Source organism: Lepidothrix coronata, unplaced genomic scaffold (assembly GCF_001604755.1).
Source record: "Lepidothrix coronata isolate B3197 unplaced genomic scaffold, Lepidothrix_coronata-1.0 Scaffold21, whole genome shotgun sequence".
Lineage (NCBI taxonomy): Eukaryota > Metazoa > Chordata > Aves > Passeriformes > Pipridae > Lepidothrix > Lepidothrix coronata.
The window spans coordinates 2,142,715-2,159,610 of NW_016690201.1; the positions used below are offsets into that span (position 1 = coordinate 2,142,715).

A 16,896-nucleotide genomic window follows, 5' to 3' on the forward strand; every position below is an offset into this window, starting at 1 on the left:
ATAAGATGCAGTGGTACAGCATTTTGCATTTTATCATCTTCTTAACCCTATTCATAAATACCCCTGTAGGCAATTTCACTTCTGGTACCAATAAATGGCTTTGATTTCATTCTTTTTGATATCCCTCTTGGTGTTCTATTTTAGAGTCCCAACCCGTTGCTCACTTTCAGCGTTAAGACCCATGACCGCATATACTATATGGTCGCTCCTTCTCCAGAAGCCATGAGGATATGGATGGATGTCATTGTCACGGGCGCGGAAGGCTACACCCACTTCATGTTGTGATAAGAGGGGAGCAGTAGGGCATATTGCAATAACATAACAAATGAAGTTAGCCATATGTAGTGAAAGATGAAAAGCCAGTGAGTACCCTGAAATGTCCTCCTTATGATGTGCACCCAAAACCTCAGACTGAGAGGGGTTTACAAATGCATTGAAAAGGGGGGGTGGGGGTGGGTGTTACCTGTTTTAGTTGATATTTATAGGAACAAAAGAGCTAAAGCTGTTGAGAGAATCGTAGTGCTCCAAAACGGATAATCAGGCAATTTTCATTAAAGCGTCTTGATTCAGCGACAAGTTTCTGCAAATTCTCTTACGTGGAGAATGTCTTTGTAAACTCTTACTGAACTGTTTACAAATGTGTGCGTTGTCATCAGTGTGCAAAAAAATTCTAGTACTGGAACAAAAAAGGTGTAATAAGCATATATTTTAATATGCAGCATTTGACATTTATAGATGATTAGGTGATTTTTTAAAAAAGTTTTAATCAAGTATTTTATAAAAATACAAACAAAAAAAGCAACGCTAAGGTACACACAGTTCTTGCCTTAGTAGTTAAGTGTCACAACAGAGCCAAAGAGTTATAAGATTCCAGTATCATAACATCTTCATATTGTTAGTTCTACCTAACTTCCTGTAAGGGGACAGTGCCAAATTCCTTCACGACTTTTAATGTAATTAAATTGTTATGATATTCTGCGTGTTCAAGCACTCAGAGGCACCAACTGTATGTTTAAAGTCTGCATCTATGGAGCTTTGACAAAAAAAGAGAAGGATAGCCTTATAAAGATGCAATTGTTTTCCACAAGGATGTTAAATGAAACACATGTATTCACTTCCTCGTAAGGAGCGGTTTTTTTAATCTTCACTGTTGAATAGAATGAGCTGATTCTGGACCCTACAGCAATTTTCTTTTATGTAGTAAGGTGCCAGTGTGGTTCTAATCTTACTCTGTGCCAAGTGAACCTTCTACTGAAATCTCTCAAACATTGCCCACCTTGAAGCCAGGACCACAATCTCTACCTATCTAAATTCTTTGAAGCCAGGTTCTCAGCCCTAGAGAGTAGGTTTATTGTTTTTGTTTAATGTATATCTGCACATAATAATGCTGTCAAATAGAATAAAAAGAGAGAGGCAAGTTCTAAGAGTTCACACTAAGCAGTATATGAATAAAAACCCTGAAATTTTTAAGTAGCAGAGATTGAGATTCCTCAAACAACAAAAACACTGAGGGTGCAGTAGTCTCCCATTTTAAAATCGCTTCGAAGTCCTTGACTAATATTGCAAAAATGTAAATTATTTAATTGAAACTGAACTTCAAGAAAGTCTTTTATATTATGACTTTAAAGAGGTTCAGTTTCTGTAATCGAAACTCACGTGCTCTGTGGTTTGTGTACTATAAGAAAGCACATTAGCCTTCTTTTTTTCTTGACGAAAAGTTAATGGCTTTTGATGGAACAAACTGAAAGCAGAATAGAAGTATCCTGGCAGAATATTTTTTTTTAATATTTTTTAAACCCTATATCTAATGAGTGGGTTGCATTTTTTCTGGTATACACAGGTGATGTGGTTGCTCTAGCATGACAAACATCAGTTTTGACTTGACTCATGAAAGAAGGGACTATTATCACAAGATAATTGTTATCATCTGTGCAGATCACAGCCTGTAATCTAGGATTTAAAACACTATCAGAAATAAACTGGTTTTGTTTATACAATTATTATTTTTCCCTGATGTATCTTGATTTTACTCCTAAGTATGGTTATAAAGGTTTTCTAATAATAACTTTTGTATCCTGCATGATGCAATGAAGGCATTTCAATAAACATTTTTAAAAATACACTTGTTTCAAATATTTTCTTGCTGCTTTATCTTGAGACATTTCTGCTTGTCTATTAAATAGTCATATACAGTTGTGCAAGCAATAATGTGTTTCATAGTAATGCTTAATTGAGCTGTTCCCTGTGTTTCCCCATAAAAGAGCTATGCAAAATAATCTTTCAGATGGCAGTGAAATTAGGACCATAGTCTGTTTATTGCATGTATATATTATATTACCTTTTTCATTTTTTTTTTTGAGTCTGTTTGAAAAATTTATCACCAGACTTGGATGTAGACAATTTTTTTTGTTAATCTGCAACCAGAAATTGCTCAAGTTTGAGGATTTCCTAGTCTTCACAGTATTTGACTTAGACATGACTTGAATTGCAGGAATTATTAGTTTGTTGGGGAAGTCCATGCAGTTTATTATTTATTCCTTTTTTATTTCTTGTGATTTATTTCATTTCTATTTGCAGTCGTCATTGCAAAGTGTGATGGACTTTGTAGTGATGGACATCGGGACACTGTAAGCAAAGCATGGTGGTAGGCACCATCTTTTATGATCAGTCTTCAAGCTCTCCAAGCTTAACTCCCATGGGAGTCAAGCCCCCGCTTACCCTGAAGGATCTTGGGCAATTGCAAACCGTGTAGGCTGCATTTTAAAAACCTCAGCTGCTGTGTCCCATGTCCCATGGCTGGTTGGACTCGATCATGGAGATCTTTTCCAACCTAAATGATTCAGCGATTCTGTGATTGCTTTCTTCCTTTCTGAGTGTCTGCCACAGGCTGTATGTAAAAGGTACAGTGAAGAAAGACCTTCTTTTGGCTACTGTGCCCATACAGCCAAGGCTGAGGAGAGAAGGTGAGGAGGTGTGAACCTGTTCGGGGGCCCTGCAGGCTGACAAACAGCCACGCACTGATGCTGCTGGAGAGGTGACTGGGGGAGGGAAGCTGGCGTTTCAAATGCCCTTTCTGTCTGTCTATAAGGGGCAGGTAATTAGTGTAAGACCTTTTATACGTATATATATGTATATATAATTACAAAATGTATCCTAACAGATACAGAACCCTAACAGATTATACCTACATATGGAGAGGCAACCTGAGGTACAGGTGCATCCAGCCCTGCCTGATACAGAGGCCCTCGAGGAGGGTATCCTCTCCAGAACACACACAGGATCAGAGAATGGGTGATGTTGGGACCACAGTGGATCAACTGGTCAATCTTCCTGCTCAAGCAGGGCCATCCCAGAGCACATGGCACAGGATTGTGTCCAGACAGTTCTTCCATGTCTCCAATCAGGGAGACACCACACCCTCTCTGCACAATCTGTTCCAGTCTCTGGTCACCCGCACAGTAAAGTTCATCTTCGTGTTCAGGTGGAACTCCTGTGCATCAGTTTCTGCCTGCTGCCTCTCATCCTAGTGCTTGGCATCACCAAGAAGAGCCTGGCTTCACCCTCCTAGCATCTCCTCTTCAGGTATTTATGCACATTAATGAGGTCCCCTCTCAGTCATCTCTCCTCGAGGCTGAGCAGGCCCAGCACCCTCGGCCTTTCCTTGTAATAGAGATGCTGCAGTCCTTTAATCATTTTTTGTTGCCCTCTGCTACACCTGCTCCAGGAGCTCCACGTCTCTCTTGCCCTCAGGAGCCCAGAACCGGCCACAGCACTGCAGACACCGCCTCACCAGGGCTGAGCCGAGGGGCGGGATCACCTCCCTCGACCTGCTGGCAGTGCTCCCCCTCACGCACCCCAGGATTCCGCTGGCCTTCCTGGCCACAAGGGCACACCGCTGGCTCAGGGAAACACGCACCTAGGGAAGCGCACACTCAGCGCTTTCTCACTGACAAAACGCTATCTTGTGCTTCCCGAGGCGGTTCCCCGCACCGACCGCACGGATCCCCGCCCGCCTCACAGCCGGGGCAGGCGGGAGGCGGGGCGGCGCCTGCGCGGGGCGGCGGCCATGGCGGCCATGGCGGGAGCGCTGCGGGCGCTGGTGCGGGGCGGCCGCGGTGCCTCGGCCATGGGGGTGTCGCCGTCGCCGCCGAGCGCGGCCTGGGGGCTCCCGGGTAAGGGAAGGGCCCCGGGGAGCTCGGAGGAGAAGGGGCGTCAGCCGCAGGGCAGAGGATGTGGGTCGGTGCCGGCTGTGCTGGCCGCGGGGCGGTTCTCGGGCAGCTGGGGGTGACACCCCTTCAGCGCCGTCTCCATCGGGAACGGCCCGGGCGCGTCCTCCGGGGTTGGGATGGGCATGTTAAAATTCGCTCCCCTCTGGGGGACGGCGCTCCTGACGAGTTTCCCGCCCCCTGCCAACCCTGCCCGGGGGCGGTTCGGTGTCTCTGTGCAGAGGGCAGGGCAGCTGCTTTCCCGTGTGTGTTTTGGGGGCTCTAAGCTCCTCCTGCCCCTGCTGCGTTTTGAGGAGCCGGGAATCAGTGTGCCAGTTCCTTTGCTTGGATGTGAAACTCGCCTGCGTGCAAAGCTTCACCAGGCACCTGAAAAACTTTGCTGGCATCCACTTCTGAGTGAGATGGTCCTCTGGCAAAACGCATAATGCCCCCCACACCTTCTTGCTGTTCCAGATTCTGTGCTTATCTGACTTGTTGAGTTTATTCATTGCCTTAAATTTAACAGAAAAGGTGATGAACCTCATCTGAGGCTGCTCAGTGAGTAAAATTTACTTGCCACTAAGGGTGCACGTTTTGTAGCTGCATTAAAACAAGACTACAGTGGGGTTCTGGTGCTGTTTTTTCTGTGGTTTTATAACGATAACATGAGCAGAGTGTCTGTTTGTTTGTGTCTTTGGGTGCTCTGGGACCCGGCTAAGCAGCAGTTCCTGCTGGCAGAGCTGATCCTGCCTTACTCCTGTAGCTCAGGAGATTGCAGGAAGCCAGGTGTGGACAGGGTTTAGTCCATTACCTGTCACAGCTGCATTACTCTGCTGCTGTCGGCAGTGGGTAGATTGCAGTGCTGGAGCATTCCCAGAGTTGCTCAGAGGACTTCTTTGGTTTTGACATATAGCACTGGTCTCAGTCACAGTTTCTGATGTTCATAACACAATTGAAATTGCACAGGGATTCTGATATGAAGACAATTCCATAGCATCAGGCAAGAGTCCTGTGGTACTCCTATGGCTGTCTTTTGTCTGTGACTTGGTTTTATAAACACTGAGTACCACCTTACACCCTTCAAAAATGCTTCCCTGCTCTTTCACTGAAATCAGGAGGAGAAATTACTGGGTAGCTACACCATTATTTATGGTTTTGTCTGTCTAAAAGGAAATCAGTGTTACTTCAGTGAGCTTTGCTTTTGGGTTGGCTGAGGTGGTTGCTTTAGGGTTAGGATTGCTGCTGGTGCAGTAACTTGTTAAATGCAGAACAGTTTGTGGAATAGCTTAGACAGTGGTTGTGTGTTGTAGCTGCAGTTTAAACCCTGCCCAGTGTCAAACCAGCTTGAGGACACCTCCAGGGTGCTGCAGGAAGGAAAACCAGTGACTTCAGAGATGGTTATCAGGGCTTAAGTGAGAGAAAAGTACTCCTAATTATTTTTCTGTTAAATTTAACACTTCTTGATGTATCTCCTCTGTTACTGGCAGGCAAAGAAGTCACTCATTTAGTGACAGAGACACACAAACAGAAAACCTTAGGGTGGATGCATCCAAATACTTTTACTGTGGCATTTATTCTCCTTTATAATAATTTATACATCAGTAGGATAAAGAATTGTCCCGTTGTGTGAGGAGAAATTTAATGGTTCTGATCTATAGTTCAAATGATATAATTTGTTAGACCCTAGGAAAGTGCCAGAAACATCCTGCATCTATTACGCGCCCACATTTATTCACGCACACGCAAGTTTAACAACAAACAGAACCCCCCAGGCCCCTTGAACATAATCTCTCTGATAGTGACAAAACAGAACTCAAGGCTGCACTGTGATACTGTCGGGGTCTGGTTCTGCAGTATTTATCCTGTTATTATGCCACTAGGAAGCCCTGAAACATTATATCGGGTTGCATAGTTTCTGTACCCCGCTACTGAATAACTAGTCTTCTAATCTAAGAATTAAGCGTATCAAAGCCTTAGAAGACTTGACCAAGCTTTTAATTTAACAAATTACCTTGCTGAGTGGTATAATAGAGTGGATTAAATCTCCATAACACCTCTCTATGAATTACTTGTTCCTCACCCACAGCAGAGGTACAATTGCCTGCTAAAGTTAAATACTGTAGCAGCTGTTGAGATCAGCATAGTTACTAATTAGTTAAGGTTTCCTTTGTTAATCCTCTTTTCTTGCTTGAAAACTCGAGGGGGGTTGGTTGATGTTTATTAATGTGAATAACAGAGTCCAACCTAGTGTTCGTTTTCTAGATGTGTCTCATTAGTTATTTTGAAGTAAACCAGAACAAAATAATTTTAAGTTTATGCTGATAGGAAAGCTTCTCACTCTTATAACGTGTTGCAGATTTCTTTGATAGAATTTGCACAAAATTATTTTTCATTTTCTTAATATTTGCAAACTGCTTAGAGTTGCAAAGTGCTTTTTTTCATTCTGGATAAACAGAACAATCCAAGTACTGGAATAATGTAACCTTTCCAGCAAGAATGCACCAGACCATGCAATAGGATATCTTTTGAAAAAGCATAAGAAAATCACAGCTCTACAGAGCTCAATTCTGTTTCTTCTTATGGGATGTGTTTAATGTGTTGCTCTATGTTTACAGAAAATGTAGCTGTGCTTTGTATCTGAGAAAATGGCTGATGTTATGATAGCATAGTGTTAAAATGATTCTTTTTTTTCAGTGTTCCTGGCAATATTCTTTAACTTAAGCAGAATAGCTGTTGAAGATATCATGAAAAGGGCTGGATGTTACTTATTTCATTTGGTTTTGAGCAGTGCTAATGTTACGTTCATCGTTTTAAAAAAGTTAGTCACAACATTCTTTCCCAGTTCTTGATTTTGAACTTCCCCACTGTACCTCTCCATATATGGTGTGGGTCCCGGATTTTGATACAGCTGCAGTTTTGTCATTTAGTTTTGATTTTCATGGAAAATTTGTCACCTCATGTACTTGTAAACTTAACATTGCACAGCGTACTCCTGTCCCAAAATTCTACTTTTTTGAAATCCGGTCCAGAAAAAAACAAAAAGGTGAAATAAAAAGTTAAAAGAAGCAGATAAAAAAAATCTTACCATTTCATGGGAAGTGAGTAAATGCATTCAAGATGGTATAAAACATGAGGACAGATGAAGTCTAGGAAATCTTAGCGTTTGTCTTCAGTCAACCACTTTACTAATTGCTGAGTGAACTCTGTATATGGTTGGCATTTAATAAGTTGAGAATGAATCACAGTCAGCTTTCCCTTTCAGGTTCATCAGTACTTGTCATTCATTAAATAATATAGGACGTGTTTTTTCTTCTCGGGCCAAAATATCTTGTTTTCACGTAATGTGCTCAATATTTCCTGAACCCTAGGTTTATAAAACACTAATATTTCTGCCAAGGTTATCATGATGATTCTACTAAATAGCTTTTTTTATTAGTTTGCAGGCTGAAGTCATCAGTCAGCTTTCTTACTCGACCTGATCGACCCAACCTTGCTTATCATAAAGTAAAAGGCAGGAGTCCAGGGGTTATTTTCCTTCCAGGCTATAATTCAAATATGAATGGTGAGAAAGCAACTGCCCTTGAAGACTTCTGCAAATCACTAGGTCATTCCTTCATCAGGTACATGCAGAGTATTGTTCTTGAGAAATGTAAACTCTGGCATTTGGATTGGAATGTGTCCTGTGCTGTAGATAAGCTACGAAGTCTTTCTTCTGTTTCCAAACTTAGGATTTCTGTCTGTAGGGAGACTGAGGTAAATCGAGAGAATGTATTCTGAAAGCAATTCAGAAAACTCTCCAATATAAATTTCTATAGTCTAGCCAGTGCTACATGTTACAATCAGGATATAGGCACAGCAATCAAAAAGGAAGGACCTGGAATTCTCTTTTTTTAAAAAAAGAGAACCACATGGTCCTTACCTGCCAAGTCTGACTGAGTTACCCTGTGTCTTCTGTAGTTTTGGAAGAACATGCCCGTGGTCGATGATGCCATCCTTTGATAGACCAGGCTGAATGCTGAGAGTCCTAAATTTTCCTGTTTGGCTACAGTGTTTGAAAGAGAGTTTGTACATTTTAAAAATACCTTTAAAATTGAAGTATTTGGGATTTTTTTTGTCTGTAAGAAAAATTACCTGTTCTTGTAAGTTAAGATATTATTATATCAAATTATAAGAGAACACTGCATCCCTTAGTTGTGTATGCTGTATTTAAACCTCTTTTTAAGTAATAAGCGGGACCAAGTAAGAAAATATTTAATGTGTTAGATTGTCCCCTGTCAATTTGATTAAGCAGCAGTGTTTAGTTAGTGTCTATGTTGCTGTAGACAGTACTATGACTTTCATTTTGATGGTTACTTTTTCAGATTTGATTATACAGGATGTGGAAGTTCAGATGGTATCTTTGAGGAGTGTACAGTTGGGAAGTGGAGAAAAGATGTTCTGTCTGTACTGGATGAACTTACAGATGGACCACAGGTAATATTTTATTTTAAATCCTGTTTTTGCCCCTCGAGGTAGAACACTGATCAAAGATATGCCGTAATAGCTCTGGCAGACAGTAGCTTCTGCTGAACAACTGACACTTGCTCACTTTCAAGCTGAATCATTTGAGAGGTCCTATTTGTAGAACCTTTTTTGCAAACAGGTAGATCGTAAAATCACGGAAGCGTGCGTTGGCAGGACCTCCTGGCAGCTGTTTATTAGAACCTCCTGCTCAGAGCAGGGCTGTCATCCCAGAGAGTCTGAGAAAGCCTCATGATGGAGGTGCCACCTGACAGGGGACAGGGAACTGTTCCAGTGCAGTGCAGCCCTCTTAAGAAAAAGTGTGTTGCTGTCCCATGCTGACACATTAATTAAAGGATTTGCAAGGAGGTTACAAGCTAAGATACTCTATATGATTAAATAGCTTTAAAAAAAAGTCAAGCAGAAGCAGTATTTGACTTCTTCACTTACTTTAGAAATTACTGTGAGAAACTTGGAATCTCCTTCAATCTGGAAATACCTAGTATTTTGTTTAAAACAATTTTGTATTATGAATTGCATTTGTTTACTTCTTTCGCTGCACTGAGCCTTTCCCATGTGCATTTATTTTAAGAAGGAAACATAAAGTATGCATGTGATACTGAATTGTTTCAACTCTCATTTTGTTTTCAGTGTTTCAGTCTCAGACAGCAATAACCAACTATGCCAAACAGAATAATAAATACCAGATCTTGTGGTGCTTACTCAGGCAAAATTTCCACTGGAGGTGACAGCAGTTCTGCCTGGGTAAGGACAGCAGGATTATGCCCCAGGTTTCAGTAGTTAAACAAAGTGAAAACTGATACTTTGTAAAAGAAGAAAAAACTTATCACCCTTTTCCCTGTAAAACACTATAAAACACTATATTTTCTTCTCTTTTTTATTATTTTTTTCCAGATTCTGGTGGGCTCCAGCATGGGTGGATGGCTGATGCTTCATGCTGCAATAGCACGCCCAGATAAAGTAGCTGCTCTGGTTGGAGTAGCTGTAGCAGCAGACCACCTCGTAACAAGTTTCAAGAGGCTTCCCATTGAGGTCAGTGTTGATGATTGGCTTTTGTGCAGTCTGAAAATCCATCAACTGTTTAAGAAACCCTGTTGTTCAAACTGTATTTTTCCTGCAGATTTGCAGTAAAGTTTTCTGTGTTTGTGGTGGATGTAAGCTAAAAATTAACATTAATCTAAAAGTCTGCAAAATACTGTGCATTGTAGGATGAGACTAGTGTGAGCACTACCCAGGATGTGTTTCTATTACTGTGCCATAGGGGATGTGAAGTCAGATCCCTACTGTTAGCAGTCCATTAGATTTCAGCGTTGAGTATCTTATATTTGCATTGAAATTAAATCCTTGTGCTTTCAGGGATGGAGAAGTAGCTACTAATGTATTTGACATGACATTGGATGAGATGAGTATGACATAGGTTGTGTGTGTAGGAAGAAAATTCTTCACATTAATGTGTAAAGACTGTAAGATTTAGGTAGGGGGAACTGCCTTTCTGAGTTTCTTCCTTGATGATAACAATGTCCAGTCTTTAGGAAAGTAAATCAGGTGTTATATGGCAATAAACAACTTGTGCTTTAGAATAATTAAAATATTTTCCTGATTTTTTTGGTTTTTTTCTAAGGCACTTTGTAGTGTCAGCATTACTACTTAGGACTAAGGCAAAAATCTGGAAGTACAGTATTTAGATACAGCGATTGTGCCAAATACTGAAAGGACTGATCAACGGAAAATTCCTTTTCCTAGGATTGTCTTTGGTTGATGTTCAGTGAAGTGATTGAAGCCAAGGAGACTTACTGTTCACAGTGTCTGTCCACCTTTTTTTTTTTTTCCTGATAGATTCTGGCTGAGAAAATTTCATTGATGAATTTTAACTAGATTAATTTGCAGGAGAGCAGAGCAGCTTCTGTGGCATGGTAGGGGGTTAGTCTTCTCAGATGCTGTGAGAAGAACAGGAATACACCTTTGCTAATGAAAATGAGCAAGGTGAAATCTAATGATTCGAGGAGTTTTAGAAAAGAAATAAGTTGAGGCACTCTAAAATACTCCTAACATCTGTCTTGTCTATTCTTTGCTCTCTTTTTTTTACAGGCACAAAAGGAAATAGAAGAAAAAGGTGAATGGAAGTTTCCAACAAAGCATAATGAGGAAGGATATTACTCCATGACATATGACTTTATCAAAGAAGCAGAAAACCACTGTGTGCTGAATAGTCCTATTCCTATAACGTGTCCCTTACGACTTATTCATGGCATGAAGGACGGTGATGTCCCTTGGCAGATCTCTATGCAAGTTGCTGATCGCGTGTTGAGCAAAGACGTGGATGTTATCCTGCGCAAAATCGGCCAACACCGGATGAGCGAGAAGGAGGACACGAAACTCCTTGTGAATACTGTTGATGATTTAATTGACAAGCTGTCAACACTAGCATAAGCTGCAGAGTAGCACTAGTGCATGAACTCTACACCTGACTCTTTTCCTTGAGTAGCAGAAGCCCTGTTCTTAACCAGATGATGGCAGGCCTGTGACTATCACAGTAGGAACTGAGCTTTATCTGCTGTTTTCTTACCTCTGTATTGTAAATACAGGTATTGTATTATTGCTGCATTTGCACACAGTCCAAAATGTAAAGGAGTGCTGCTCTTTCGTTCAGAACCTCTCCTTCAGCACTTAAACCTTTTTTTTTTTCCACAGATTTCCTACAATTTTGTACTGAAATGTTGATTAATTTTTGTTACTATTGGCCTGTACAGTAAAACTTTATTTTCACATCTTTGAAACCTTTTAGTATTGTCCTTCTGCTGTAACAGTATTGTATCTTATGTCTGAAACCATCTGTGCAAGGCAAAATACAACTTGTTTACTGAAGTTAATTATTAGAAATAGTGAATACCATGAAGCACAATAAACAGATTTCAGATAAATGATTATTTTGTTCTTAAGTACTGTTAAAATTAAAAAGTGGAAGGCAGACTCTGATGGCGTGCTTGGGGTGCTACGTAAGAAAGAATTTAACTTCTAAGAATGCAGGGCCTCAAAATTTTAAGACTTCTCTTACCTATGGTTATCAGGAGGGTATATGTTGTCTTTTCCAGGCTGCCTGTTTGTAATAGTTCATTGTGGGCCTCCTATTAAGGGAACAATATATAATCTTGGTGTGAACTGAAACTGGATCTGTATGGTGACTTTTATAGTAACTTCTTTAAAGTGGGGGTACAGGTGCCATAGGGCACCACTGCCTCTTTCCCATGGCTTGGGAGCTGTAGTTCACTGGGAACAGTGTCTTCTGAGTTAGGAATTTGAGCTGCACAAGTGCAACCCTGAAAAGCTGTAAATGCGATTGGATAGTTGGATAAATCTCGTAAAGTAAATCCATGGAATTTATAAGTAAATGGATTTAATTGCAAACATGGTTATTACCTGGTTTTTGTCCAAGAATACAGTGTCATTCATACACCTGAGAGAGAGGAACTTAGATGAGAGGCTGAAATGAGTTCAGGCTGGCCCTAATGTGAAACATCAGTCAAAGTTTTATAATTGTTTTTCTGGTTTTATTATTTTAAGTAGTAAATGGCATCACTGTTGTTACCTTAAAAGAGTAAAGCTCCTGGGGATATGATATTTCTAGAGAGTTTGTTTTATTCTGTTTTAGTTGTGTCACTATTAGTGTGCTGTATGGGGCTTTGCTGAGGTAATGGGTTTTAATTTAAAAAACACAAATAACTAAAGCAAAAAAAAAAATCCACAGCAACAACAACAACAACAAAACCCTAAATTTCAGATGAGTTTCTGTGAAGTACAGTTTTATTTAGGCTTCAATACTGCAAAAAACAAGAAGCTGTCATGTAAAAAAATTGACTTTTGGTAGGAGAGTAAAAAAGACGGCTCTTGCTTAGATGCAGATTTTCTAATTCAACCATACCAATTCCCTAACTCAGTCATAGAATCATAGAATGGTTTGGGTTGGAAGGGACCTTAAGAATCATCTACTTCCACTCCCCCTGCCATGGGCAGGGACACCTTCCCCTAGGCCAGGTTGCTCAAAGCCCCATCCAACCTGGCCTTGGACACTTCCAGGGATGGGGCAGCCACAGCTTCTGTTTGCAACCTGAGGCAGGCCTTATGCAGGCAGACCTTCTTCTCTAACTTTGCCTTGCTAATTCCACTGGTATTTCTCTTTGCAAGCATTTTCCTTGTGTTCATGCTGGAAATTACCAGAGTTTTGATTGATGTCAAACTTGGCATGTTCAGATGCCTGATAGAAAGGATAGTGATAACCAGGGAGATTTACATCTTACCTCTCACAAGCTTTTGACCTGTTAGGAAGTTCTGACAGTCTTCACCACAATATTCACGTATTATGGTGTCATTCAAAATTGCTGCTGTTATGTCCCCTGATTTAGTGCCTGTGGCATTGCTTTTGTCTTTACCAGTAGATGCCTACATAGTAAATTATTTTCAGTTTAGTCATGTTTAAAAACAAGTATTTCTTTCCTCTATAGAAATACTGTATTAAACTAGAGTGTTGCACATTTGGGAAGCTCTGCATGGTGCAAACTTTTTAAATTCTTTGTAATGAATTGTTATGTTCTGTTTTGGTTTTTTTAATAACAGCTGATTTGTTGTCAAATACAAAGTATATTTTCTGAATATATAATATTCATTCAAGTATACATTTCCTCAGCAATAAGCCTGATTCTCATCAAATAATCAGTGTCTTATGGTTTCAGAGCTTTACCACCTCTGTCTTGTACTGCCTGGGGTGGGGATTGGCTTTCTCCAAATACCTTAATCTATGCTTAATTATTTCCAGTAGTGCACTTAGCTGAATTTGTTAGTATTCTCATTGTCTTTTGCTTTTGGCAGGTCTGAAAAATTACTTTTGGGCTCCTTTGTGGTTGAGTGTAGTGGGGACATGTCAGGGCTGACACTGCTGTCACAGTACAAGGGAACTCTGGACACTAATCAAGCAACTCATCTGCTTGTGTTGTTGATTTTGATCAAACAATACCACTTGAATAAGCACCTCGAGGTATTCGCCTTCTACGTAAAGCTTAAGCTACATAATATTAACTTTTGCCGAGGAGTTATGATCATTCACATTTCGTGAGTAAATAACAACAAGCTGTTGTAGCTAGGCAGGATGTTTGATTAGCATACCAGGGGAGTAGGTAGTAGTTTTCATGTAAAAGAACCATAAACATTACCAGCTGGCCTTGACTGTCCTTAGTCCTTATCAACATTTTCTTTCTGAATCTGTTGCAAAAGCAAACTGCTTGAGATTTAACTTGTGAAGCAAACTCTTCTGTCTTCTGAAAAGGAAAAAAATCGATGAGGCAGGCTTTCCTGTGTTTGGGATTGAACTCTGCAGTAAACCAGGGTGTGCTGAAAGTTTCTCAAGGTTATTCAACTTGTTTCCTAATAAAAAAGTGCTCTTATTCTGCTTATATTGAGCTGTACTTACTTGGGTTTAGATACATGTATTTTTATCTTGTTAAATATTCTACTTGTTTTGTCTCCTCTGTTGTTTGGCTTTGTTTATTTTTTTACTTAATTGATATTAAGTATTTCATGTAGTTAACCTATTTTCCCTTGCATCAACACTAAATGCAAACTCAGTGTTCACAAAAAAACCCTTGGTGCATAGGCCTCAGAACTAACTCCTGCTGTTTCATTTTTATGTTAATTTTGATTATGAGGTCTCTTGGACATGCTTTTATTCAGTGGGACTAAAAGATTTATGGTACCATACTTTTCATATCAAATGAAAACGTGCTTAGAGAGAGACTTTGAACCAGTGATTTGTCTGCAGCTGCTCAAGTGTTTTTAATGCTCTGGTTGTGCTGCAATACAGAGTTACAACATTTTCCGAACCACTGCCTCGGTCAGTTTCTACATTAGGATTGTGCTTGTCACTTCTCCTTGGCCCCCATCCTTTCCTCTGTGGCAGGAAAAAAAAACAACAACACAAGTGGGAGGGAAAATCGTGTTCTGGGGAGATAACGAGATTTCAACTTCCTTGGTTTTTAAGTTACTCAGTTGTGCTGTTATAAAGAGGCCTACCTTGCCTTGTCAGATTTTTTGCTTTAAGTCATGAAAAGTTACGTTAAAACTGAAGGCTTCCCTGGAAATAGAAGAGGGTTATGTGTTTCACCTGTCTCTAAGATCAGCAGTCTGTGCTTTGAGCTGATGAACTAATTCATTAAGATGTGTGTGAACGTAAAATTTCCCTAAGGCTTGGTGAATATTCATCAGCTGTATAAGGAATGCATATAGAAATACCACAAATCAGTGCACATTCTTACCCTTCTACCTTTGTTCTCCAGCGCAGCAGGGACAGGAAAGGCAGAGGGAACTCAGCCATTATGTTAAATAGCAGGCAGCTTGCTAAGTATGAGGTTTTCATGCCACTGTACATAGTGCTTTGCTCCTGGCAAGTGTTTTCTAGGGGAAGAGATTACTGTTGGGAAGGAGAGGCAGAGATGAAGGACGAAAATGCACTGCTCATAGATTTACTGCTTGTTGGTTGGTTTCTGTAGCTCAGATTGACTTTCTGACTGTAGGACCTCATCTCCCTTCAATACGTATTTGCCTAGAACACAATCATGTTACTTACAGCCCTGGCCTTGTAATGGATAAATCTAAATTACAGGACTTATTGCAGTCTGGTTGCAGGCTTGACCTTGTATTTCTCTTTCAAGTCCTGCATATGTACGTTATATGGTCCAATGCTCCTATTCCATTAAAGAGAAAGGGGCGTCCTCCATCTGACACAGTAATTGTAGCTTGTGCTACAATTGTAACTCACGGGTGAGGAATAGACATGTTCTCAGCCTGCTACTGTCACTTGATTTGTGTTTGGCAAGGGGATTCAGGCAGCTCTGCATTCAGATTTGAAAGGAAAAACAAATGGCAGCTCCTAAAACTTCCAGCCATTTGGTCCTGAAATTAAAATGCATATTTAAAATGTTTTCAGGCTAGCACGTGAAAGGCTGTGTTCTTTTTGGGCCTTCTGATCTGCACGATGTTGTCCACTGGCCTCCCACATGGCAACATGAGAAGGTCACTGCTGCCTGTCGGGGTGGAAGCAGGTGCTCATATCTGTGGCAAAGGTATGCTGAACAGTAGCACGCCTGGGCACTGGAGGGATGGAAATGGCCTGCCCAGACTTTAGTCTGGGAAAAGCAATCCCTGAAGGCTGGCTAGGATTGGGTCTGATCCTTACAAGAATCCTCGCTTTTGAGTTTTAATTGAATACAGTTTGCTGGCAAAAAATGTGCCAGTGTGTGCTAGTCCTTAGGGCAGTAACTCTTGAAAAAGTTCCTAACAGCAAAGCTAAATCCCTAACCATAAGAAGCAGCCTTTATTTAGTTAGGGGATCTGATCTTTGTTTGTTTGTTTATTTGTAAATCTTATTGTCTGTTTTGACCTATGTTTCAGAGAAATAAAGATGATACTTCCTTTCTGTTCTACTGGTAAATGTGTACTGCAATGTATAATTTTCAAACCAAAGCAGTTCTCAGGAGGTACCGTTTTTGTTGGGGACAGATGAACAATTGGTGTAATGAAATGTATTGGTTTTCTTTCACAGGAGTCTGTCAATCCAGCCCAAGACTTAAGAGACCATGAGAACTAAAATGCACAATTTACCTTCAAGATCACCTTGAATCGTGGGAATGGTGACAATTATATCCACAGGAATTGGTTTCCAGTGCTAAGCTGGCAAGCTGCATGGAAGGTGGGCAGTGACTTACAAATTCCAGAAACACTTCCGGTCATGGCAGCCTTGGGAGCTGCCTTGTTCCGTAGGTTGCAGTGTTAGTGCATTCTGTTAAGTCACACAAATAGGAAGGTCCTTCCTTCCTGAATTACTTTTCTTTTAATCACAAATTGGAGGTGTTCAAACTATGTACTGGCTTGGGGATTAACATCTTCAGAGCTGGCAAAGGAACCTTTTTGCAGGTGAAAGGGAAGATGCTTGCTTAGGTTAGTGCTTTTAGTCTTTGAAGTTCTCTAGATTGTAGATTTCAAAGTAATGGGGAAGTTAGAATTTTTAAAATTAATGTTGCTCCCTGATTCTGATATCTCTGGCACTTGTTTTTGCACAGTTAATAAGATGGCAATATTCCAGTAGCTACTTTTTCCCCCTAGTCTGAGTAGTTCTCTTGTGTAG

At 40.6% G+C, this 16,896-nt stretch overlaps 2 protein-coding genes across 9 annotated transcripts in view; both read left to right on the forward strand.

The window, feature by feature from the left end:
- Nucleotides 1–2,120, forward strand: part of PHLDB2 (pleckstrin homology like domain family B member 2) — an 82,386-nt gene extending 80,266 nt beyond the window's left edge. For 5 of the 8 annotated variants that reach the window (XM_017807957.1, XM_017807962.1, XM_017807959.1 and 2 more), the window contains one exon: nt 145–2,120. In XM_017807957.1, the coding sequence (XP_017663446.1) occupies nt 145–285 (141 nt within the window). In that variant the 3' untranslated portion in view covers nt 286–2,120. The remainder of the gene's footprint in view (nt 1–144) is intronic. The other 3 variants (XM_017807958.1, XM_017807960.1, XM_017807961.1) reach the window with 1 other exon arrangement.
- A 1,948-nt stretch (nt 2,121–4,068) lies between these two features.
- ABHD10 (abhydrolase domain containing 10) lies at nt 4,069–11,891 on the forward strand. The gene is made up of 5 exons (XM_017807965.1): nt 4,069–4,172; nt 7,642–7,825; nt 8,567–8,678; nt 9,621–9,758; nt 10,815–11,891. The coding sequence occupies exons 1-5, from the start codon at nt 4,076–4,078 to the stop codon at nt 11,154–11,156; spliced, it is 873 nt and encodes a 290-aa protein (XP_017663454.1). The 5' UTR covers nt 4,069–4,075; the 3' UTR covers nt 11,157–11,891.
- Nucleotides 11,892–16,896: the final 5,005 nt, after the last annotated feature.

What these genes read in the sequence shown, in the direction of transcription:
- ABHD10 (XM_017807965.1), top strand. Translation starts at nt 4,076, where the DNA reads ATGGCGGGAGCGCTGCGGGCGCTGGTGCGGGGCGGCCGCGGTGCCTCG. An exon ending in CGCGGCCTGGGGGCTCCCGG is followed by an intron (nt 4,173 to 7,641) that starts GTAAGGGAAGGG and finishes TTTTTTTATTAG; the next exon opens with TTTGCAGGCTGAAGTCATCA. An exon ending in TCAAGAGGCTTCCCATTGAG is followed by an intron (nt 9,759 to 10,814) that starts GTCAGTGTTGAT and finishes TTTTTTTTACAG; the next exon opens with GCACAAAAGGAAATAGAAGA.